Genomic DNA, 9,158 nt, shown 5'->3' with positions numbered 1-9,158 from the left:
CCGCGCCGCTCGCCTCGGCTTCGCCGCCCGTCCTTGACGTCACTTCCGGCCTGGCCCTGCCCGGGGCCCGAGGCCCGAGGCCGCCGCCGCCGCCATCATCATCGCCATGGGGAAGAAACACAAGAAGCACAAGGCGGAATGGCGGTCGTCCTACAACGGTGAGACCCGCCGACCCCGCGCGCACACACCGCCCGCCGCCGCCACGCCGCAACGGGGCCCGGACCCGCACCCCCTCCTCCATCCTTCTCCCCTTGTCCGTCATCTCCTTCTCCTCTCCCTTCTCCCCCTCCCTCTTGTCCGTCTTCCCTCTTGTCCGTCTTCCCTCTTGTCCATCTTCCCCCTTGTCCATCCTCCCCCCCTTGTCCATCATCTCCTCCCCCTTCTCCCCCTCCCTCTTGTCCATCTTCCCTCTTGTCCATCTTCCCCCTTGTCCATCCTCCCCCCCTTGTCCATCATCTCCTCTCCCTTCTCCCCCTCCCCCTTGTCCATCATCTCCTCCCTTGTCCATCATCTCCTCTCCCTTCTCCCCCTCCCTCTTGTCCATCTCCCCCTTGTCCATCTCCCCCTTGTCCAGCCTCCCCCCCTTGTCCATCATCTCCTCCCCCTTGTCCATCATCTCCTCTCCCTTCTCCCCCTCCCTCTTGTCCATCTCCCCCTTGTCCATCTCCCCCTTGTCCATCATCTCCTCCCCCTTGTCCATCTCCCCCTTGTCCATCTCCCCCTTGTCCAACCTCCCCCCCTTGTCCATCATCTCCCCCTTGTCCATCATCTCCTCTCCCTTCTCCCCCTCCCTCTTGTCCATCATCTTCCCCCTTGTCCATCCTCCCCCCCTTGTCCATCCTCCCCCCCTTGTCCATCATCTCCTCTCCCTTCTCCCCCTCCCTCTTGTCCATCTCCCCCTTGTCCATCTCCCCCTTGTCCATCCTCCCGCCCTTGTCCATCCTCTCCCCTTGCCTCCCTCCCCCCCTCCACCTCCCCCTTTGCCGCCCTTCTTTCCATCCCCCCTTGCCCATCCTCCCCCGTCCATCATCTCCTCTCCCTTCTCCCCGCCCTTCTCCCCCTCCCTCTTGTCCATCTTGCTCTTGTCCATCCCCCTTTGGCCATCATCTCCCCCTTATCCAACATCTCTCCCTTCTCCCTCTCTCCCTTCTCCATCTCCCCCTTCTCCATCTCCCCCTTCTCCATCTCCCCCTTCTCCATCTCCCCCTTGCCCACCCCCCCACCCATCCCCCCCCCGTCCATCTTCCTCTTGTCCATCATCTCTCCCTTCTCCCCCTCCCCTTTCTCCCCCTCCCTCTTGCCCATCCCCCCCCCTTGTCCATCATCTCCCCCTTGTCCCTCATCTCTATTTTTCCCCCTCCCCCTTGCCGCCTCCCCCTTCTCCCCCTCCCTCTTGTCCATCTTCCTCTTGTCCATCCCCCCCTTGCCCATCATCTCCCCCTTTTCCATCATCTCCTTGCCACCCTTCTCCTTGTCGCCCTTCTCCTTGTCCCCCTCCCTCTTGTCCATCTCCCCCCGTCACCCTTCTTCTTTCCATCTCCCTCTTGTCCATCTCCCCCTTGTCACCCTCCCTCCTGGCCATCTCCCTCTTGTCCACCTCCCCCTTACCAAAATCCCCCTTGTCACCCTTCCCCTTGTCCACCTCCCCCCTTGTCGGCCTTCCCCTTGTCAGCGTCCCCCTTGTCGGCATCCCTCTTGCCTCCCTCCCTCTTTTGGATCTCCCTCTGGTCGCCCTTCTCCTTGTCCCCCTCCCCCTTGTCACCCTCCCTCTTGTCCTTCTCCCCCTGGTCGCCCTTCTCCTTGTCCCTCTCCCCCTTGTCACCCTCCCTCTTGTCCTTCTCCCCCTTGTCACCCTTCTCCTTGTCCACCTCCCCCTTGTCACCCCCTTGTTGCCCTTCTCCTTGTCCACCTCCCCCTTGTCACCTTCCCCCTTGTCACCCTCCCCCTTGTCACCTTCCCCCTTGTCACCCTTCCCCTTGTCACCCTTCCCCTTGTCACCTTCCCCCTTGCCACCCTCCCCCTTGTCACCTTCCCCCTTGTCACCCTTCCCCTTGTCACCCTTCCCCTTGTCACCCTTCCCCTTGTCACCTTCCCCCCTGTCACCTTCCCCCCGTCACCCTCCCCCTTGTCACCTTCCCCCTTGTCACCCTTCCCCTTGTCACCCTTCCCCTTGTCGACCTCCCCCTTGTTCCCCTCCCCTTTGTTCCCCTCCCCCCTTGTCCCCTCCTGCCCCCCACCCCCATGGAGAGAGTCAGTGCGCTAACTTTAATAACGTTCTTTTTTTTTTATCATTATTATTATTATTATTATTGTCGTTGTTATTTTTTCCCCCTTAATCTCTCTGCCTCCCTTGCTCTCCTTTCCCTCTGCCCTTCTCACCATCTCAACAGCATTTCCGCCCCCTCCCCGGGGAGAGCAGTGTCCCAAGGCGTTTTGACCTCTGGCGTGCTCCCGCACAACAGGCTGAGAATCTCGACTCTGGTCCGGTCACCGCCGCCACGATTTTTCCGAGGGCGACGTCGGGGATAAGAGCGCCGCGGAGATCTGAGATGAGGGAGAGCTAGGAGCTTAGGTGGAAGTGTCGTAAGGGCGTTCGTGTTGTAAGGGTATCGAATGGTCCGTCCCCAACCAGGAAGCGCGGCGTCCGGGGAGGGTGACCGTGACGCGGTCCCTCCTGCCAGGCCGAGACAGCGTCCCGGACCCGCTGGACCGCGGGTCCGGGTACGAATCGTGCTTCGGTGTCATTTTGCAACACCAGCCTAGAGTAGGCGACCTAGTCCCAGGCGGGTTCCAGGTTAAAATTTCCTTTTGAGCGACCGTCTGGGTTGCCGTTGCTCGGTATTTCTTGCCCCCCCCCCCCCGGCTTCCTTTGACCCTAGATCCTCTCCACCGAAAGAGGACAGCGATGGGAAGCTTCTCGAGGGCAGGGTTCGTGTCTCCCAACTCTCTCAAGCGCTAAGTCCATGCGAACGGTAAGCGCTCGGTGGCTACCGTTGATCGTTCGATTGATGGACCGTGGAAGCACAGAGCCGAAGGAAGAGTGGGGCTACCCGTTTCACGTCCCCCCACCGTCCCCGGAGGATTTCAGTGACCGTTTCGGGCAAAATAATCCTTACGGTGTTTCCGTTAAGGTGTTTCCCCATTTTACAGGGGGAGAACCTGAAGCACAGACATTTCTCAAAGGTTTTTCACCCCTGGATTTTTGGTATCTGCCTTAATTTTTGCAATCTGTCCCTCCGGCTCCATTTTTATCCCGAGTTTTTTCCGCCCCTCACCCCGCCGGCGTATAGGGCGTCTGTCGGTTCCCACTCTTCTCCTTTCCGCTTTGCCCTGAGAATATGCCTTCAAGTCACCTCTTCTTATTTCTCACCCCAGGCTCTGATACCTCAGCAGCATCTTCTGGCCCAACAGATCCCCACATGAATCTTGGTGGACCCTTGAGAGTCCGCAAACTCCACTTTAAGCTTCCCTGTGACAACAGTATTCTGTTTGAGAGAGGCAAGTAAGATGAGGTTCTTGATTATTTGTGTGGTTGTTTGTCGGTAACGCTAAATGCACCGAGAACAGAGGACGACTCGATTTAAGCCTTAAAGCTCCCTCGGGGCTTTTTTTTTTTAGTAACGTACGGGATGGGATTTACGGAGGTGGAAGGTCGCGAGGGCTAGGAGTAAGATTCCGGAGTGAGCCGAGGTGAAGCCAAAAAGCACGATGATGAAACGGACGAGAAGCCTAGAAGCCGACAGAACGCTTCTAGAGCCCGCCGTCATCCCGTGCCCGACGGAATTCGGAATACTCGGGCCGCTGTGTTGGAGCTCTTGCCTTCGGGAGAGCCACCGGGGTTAGCTAGACGACGTCTCATCGTACTTCTCATTCTCCCTTCCCGTTTGAGTGGAGGTGGGCGAGTGTGGGTTCGAATGTTCCGGCGGAGGGGAGGCGGAGAGTGGATGGATTCTGGTGTCCCCTGTGTGTTTCAAGTACGTGCACGTGTGCCAGGCCGGTCGGGTGGTCTACGCCACGAGGCTGCGTGTATTCGGGTGGGCGTGGAAGAGGCGAAACGGATCCTTTAAGCAAGGGGAGGTGGCAAGAAATTCGCAGGCCTCACTCTGGAGAGACAGAGGCCGAGAGGAGACGTCACCGAGACCTAGAGCGTGAACTGTCGCCGGCCGTCATCCGGGGAGCATCCACCAGAACTCGAAGGCGGGAGGAGACGCCGAGGAGGGGAGCCGCCGTCTCAAGGCGAGGGGTTCGTTTCACCCCCGACGTCGTGCGGATGGGAATTTTCAGCCGGTCGAGAAGGGATTGGATGTCGGGTTCGTGACGGGTCGTGAGAGAGACGGGTAGGGGGACGTCAGACGGACCGCCCCAGGAGGACGCACGTCAAGGAGAGCGGTCGTCCTCCGTGAAGAAACCGCAGACGTCCTCTGGGTCGTCGTCAGTGGCATTTCTCGAGCGCTCGCCGTCTGCCGAACACCGAACCGAGTGCTTGAAGCGGCCGAGTCGGTAGACACGTTCCGTGCCCGCGGGGACCTTAGGGTCCAGAGGGGAAGAGAGACGTTAAAATAAACCCTGGTGGACCCCGTCCCGTCCGGCCGACTGATTGTGAGGTCGATTACGTGTGCAGATCGGTGCGGTGGATGAGGTGCGGAGTGTGGATGAGCGTGCGAGGGGGGTCGGGGAGAGGCTGGTGGGGGAAACCCGAAGCGCTGGACACCTAGCCCCGACCGGGCCAAATCCGGAAGCCGGGTTGGTGCGCGGTGCTTGGGGGCGGAGCTCTGAACCCTACAAGGTTAAGGGTGGAGAGGTCGGTGCTAATGTAAATTGTTTATTTGCCTAGGAGAGGGAGATTCTGGGTGGTGGGTTTTTTTCCCCTAAGCATTCGCAAAGGTGAAGCTATCACCTGGTTTGGCGGTTACCGCGCACCGCACCCCGTCTTCCCGTTTTCGCCTCGATCTGTCGGTCCTCCGTCGGTAAGAACCAGTGTGGGAGCCCTGAAATCCGACGGGGTTTGGGAAAGGGGGTGGTGCGGGAATCACCGCGAGGTAACGACAGCCGGACCGACCCTGGCTGAGGGAGCTCGGGAAGAGCCGGGAGAGTTGGGAAGAGATCCGTCCTTCACCCAGGTTTTCACCCAGGTAAAGAAGCACTTCCCCCAGGTAGAGAAGCAGCATGGCTCGGCAGAAAGAGCGTGGGCTTTGGAGTCAGAGGTCATGGGTTCGAATCCATGTCAGCTGTGTGACTTTGGGCAAGTCACTTCACTTCTCGGTGCCTCAGTGACCTCATCTGTAAAATGGGGATGAAGACTGTGAGCCCCACGTGGGACAACCTGATTCCCCTGTGTCTCCCCCAGCGCTTAGAACAGTGCTTGGCACATAGTAAGCGCTTAACAAATACCAACATTATTATTCAGAGCCAGGCCTCTCCCCAGCGCTCTACCAATCTCATGCTCTCACCAACTCTCCTTAGCAGTTGGGTGGATGTTAGCGGATCAGAAACTCTCGAAGCAAACGTACCGGCCCCCTCGCCCCGAGAACCTGACCTTAGCCCTCGGACTTCTGGCTTGCCGCCCCCCTCCCCCCCCCCCAGATTCAAATCTGTCGATTCCCACCCTCCCGGCCTCAGTCTTTCCCTTCGATGACCAGAGTCGGTTCTTCCAAAGCGCGCACTTTTACCACGCGTTTTGGATGGGACGGGGCCGCAGAATTGGGGAAAGTGCTCCCAACCACATCTATCTGTGGAAAACGCGCCCTGTAATATCGGAAGGAAGAGATGGATGCACGCTCCTTTGTGGTATTTCATTCAGTTGTATTTACTGTGTGCGGAGCACTGAACTGAGCGCTTGGGAGAGTATATGATGATTATTATAATAGTTTATCGTTATATCATTGATTTATTATGATAGTTTATTATTAATAAACTATAAACCGTGCCTTTATTACGTGGCAGGCACAGTTAAGTGCCGGGGTCCGCGCGAGCTCGTCGGGTTAGTCGCAGTCCGTGTCCCGTACGGGGCGCGTAGTCCGAATCTCCATTTTTCGGAGGAGGTAACTGAGGCGCAGAGAAATTAAGTGACTTTCCCAAGGTCGCACGGCAGACGGTAGAGCCGGGATTAGAACCCGGGTCCTCTGACGCCCAGGCCCCTGCTCTGAGGCCGCACTGCTTCACGCCCAAAGAGTTTTTCTTTGAGGTTCTGCAGGAAAACGGTCCTCAAATTGTAAGAGGATTGAGTTTTTCATTGAAAAGTCACGTCATCATCACTCAGATAAATGTGTGTCATTAATAACTGTTGATGTGAATACGTAACGCATATTTCCCCGTTAATTGCGGTCCACACATAACTATCAGTCATATTTATTGAGCGCCGACCGGGTTGAGCACTTAACCCCGACGCCCAAGTGTCTGCCCACTTTTCCTACCCGCATCCGGGAGGACCGAATCACTAAAACAAGAGTTTCTGACAAGCAACATCCTTATTACGTTAATAGAGTAGATTAAAGGTTTGCCACTGACCTGGGGACGACTGTCGTTGCTAAAGCATTTTGGCATGCCTAGTGAGATGGTTTATCAGCTGTCGAATGTTTGTGTTTTGGTTTAGATTATGTAGACAAACCCCTGGACAAACCCCTGAAATTGGTACTCAAGGTTGGCGGAAGTGAAGTGACTGAACTCTCGGGATCGGGGCATGATTCTAGTTACTATGACGACAGATCAGACCACGAGCGAGAAAGGCATAAAGAAAAAAAGAAGAAGAAGAAGAAGAAGTCCGAGAAGGAGAAAGAAAAGCACCTCGACGACGAGGAGAGGAGAAAGCGAAAGGTAAGCGGTAGCCCGACCGCCTGGGAAATCGGCGGCGTCTTTCATCGGAACCACGAAGAAGCAGATCTTGAAAGCAGAATTGGGACTTTTCGTGTAAAAGACAATGGTCACCATTTTTCATCTTCCTCCCTGAAAGATTATATTCATTCAGTCGTGTTTATTCAGCGCCTAGTGTGTGCAGAGCACTGTACTAAGCACTTGGAAAGTACATTTCAGCCATAAGGAGAGACAATCCCTGCCCACATCAGGCTTACGGTCTAGAAGGGGAAAGGCAGACGTCAAAACGGGTAGACAGGCATCAATAGAGATAAAAAGAATTATAGACAGATACGTGTATACGCAAGTCCTGTGGGACGGAGACGGGGGGGCGGGGGGGAGCAAAGGGAGCGAGTTGAGGTGACGTGGAAGGGAGTGGGAGCTGAGGAAAAGGGTGGGCTTAGTCTGGGCTTAGTCTTGGAGGAGGTGAGCCTTCAGCAGGGCTTTGAAGCCTGGGAGAGTGATTTTTTTGGCGGATTTGAGGAGGGAAGAGCGTCCCAGGCGAGAGGTGGGACGAGGGCCAGGGGTCGACGGCGGGACAGGCGAGAGGAGGCCCGGTGAGAGGGTACGGTAAAAATAACTTCTGTTGCCAAAACGGCAAGCGGCATCGCCCTGGGGAGGGGAACTCTTGGCTTGGAAAGGCAGGGCTTTCCTCACGTTCTCCCCGCGTCCCTTCGCTTCAGCCGTTGCTATTCTTACAGCCTGCCCGAAGGCCCCCGGGGCCTGGCCTCCCTTCCCCTCCAGCAGCACCGGCCTCTGTGGGAGCTGAGCCCCCAAACCGGCTCTCTGACTGGGAGGGGCCGCTTTGGGGGTCCGGAAAAGTCCACTCGTGGCTCGCACAGAGAAGGGCGGCCAGTGGCCACACCCCTCTAGTGGCCCCGCTCCAGCAGCTGGGCACAGCAGCCAAAATCACTCCATTCAATCCGCAGTGGGCGAGCCGGCTCTCTTTATGGACGCCCCGGACCTAACCCCTGCAAGTTTACATCCGTTTTTTCCTTTAATGGTATCTGTTAATCCCTTACGCTGGGCCAGGCACCGTATTAAGCACTGGGGTAGATGCTAGAAAAAAAATGCCAGTTTCAGGGTGAAACCATCATCGGGCTCAAGTCTGAGTCGGGGGAGGAGGATAATGTTGGTACTTGTTAAGCGCTTACTACGTGCAGAGCACCGTTCTAAGCGCTGGGGTAGATACAGGGTCATCAGGTCGTCCCACGTGGGGCTCACAGCCTTCATCCCCATTTTACAGATGAGGGAACTGAGGCCCAGAGAAGTGAAGTGACTTGCCCACGGTCCCACAGCTGACAGGTGACAGAGCTGGGAGTCGAACCGATGACCTCTGACTCCGAAGCCTAGGCTCTTTCCACTGAGCCACGGTGTCTTGCCCGAGGTCACCCAGCTGACAAGGATTAGAACCCAGCTCTTCTGACTCCCAGGCCTGTGCTCTTTCCACTAGGCTGCTCACCCCTGCCTTTCCGTTTCTTTTATTCGTGCTTCCATTGGATTCATCGATTCTACGCCTGAGTTTTAAAATAACCTTGTGAATATCAAGGCGCCCCACTTTCCCCTCTCGCCTCGGCTCGTAACGACCGTGGGAACTCGGCTCCGTGTCCCACTGCTTGGGACGGGTCCGTGGAAGCCTCACCAACCACGGGGCCGGAATGACGGAGAGAGACGATTTTCCGTCACCAGCGTTTCTGTCGGAAAACTGCAAGAGACCTGGGCCAGCGAGACTAAGGAACTCTGGTCAGGCGAGCCATTTGGAGACGTCCCCTGTAGAGCGTAAGCTTGTTTATGGTCAGGGAATGCGGTGCAGTGCTTTGCACACAGTCAGCGCTCAATAAATGCGATTGAATAAATAAAAGTTGTGTTATTTAGTACTTAGTACTGTTCTCGGTGCACACAGAGAACGCTCAGTAAATACCATCGATCGATTCCTTCCACGAAGGATTTTTTTTTTTACCTCGCAGGAAGAGAAGAAAAGGAAACGCGAGAAGGAGCACTGCGACACGGAGGGAGAGACGGACGACTTCGATCCGAGGAAGAAAGTGGAAGTTGAACCTCCTCCAGATCGGCCGATCAGAGCGTGCCGAACTCAGCCCGGTAAATTGCGTTACCGTTTTAAAGGTTTTAAAGGTTCGTCGAAAGAAGCTTTTCCGGGACGTTACGGTTTAGGGTTTTGCAGTCAGTTTTGAACGAGCGCTTAAGGGCGTGAAATCTCAAAACAGAATGAATAGGCGGGGTTTCACTGGGATTCGTTTCAGCGGGGCCCAGCAAACTCTGGGGTCGTCCGGGTGCGACTTCCAGCACGA

The 9,158-nt window shown here is 56.4% G+C and overlaps 1 protein-coding gene across 9 annotated transcripts in view; it reads left to right on the top strand.

The window, feature by feature from the left end:
* The first annotated feature begins 9 nt into the window (after nt 1–9).
* The window catches only part of BRD9 (bromodomain containing 9), a 29,038-nt gene continuing 19,889 nt past the window's right edge, over nt 10–9,158 (top strand). For 5 of the 9 annotated variants that reach the window (XM_029053862.2, XM_029053863.2, XM_029053861.2 and 2 more), the window contains exons 1-4: nt 10–158; nt 3,376–3,498; nt 6,593–6,813; nt 8,817–8,949. In XM_029053862.2, coding sequence (XP_028909695.1) covers nt 107–158; nt 3,376–3,498; nt 6,593–6,813; nt 8,817–8,949 — 529 coding nt within the window. In that variant the 5' untranslated portion in view covers nt 10–106. The remainder of the gene's footprint in view (nt 159–3,375; nt 3,499–6,592; nt 6,814–8,816; nt 8,950–9,158) is intronic. The other 4 variants (XM_029053866.1, XM_029053865.1, XM_039910649.1 and 1 more) reach the window with 2 other exon arrangements.

This window comes from Ornithorhynchus anatinus, chromosome X3, assembly GCF_004115215.2.
Source record: "Ornithorhynchus anatinus isolate Pmale09 chromosome X3, mOrnAna1.pri.v4, whole genome shotgun sequence".
Classification (NCBI taxonomy): Eukaryota; Metazoa; Chordata; class Mammalia; order Monotremata; family Ornithorhynchidae; genus Ornithorhynchus; species Ornithorhynchus anatinus.
Note: the sequence above shows the minus strand (reverse complement) of the source record. Positions and strands in the feature narration are given on the sequence as shown.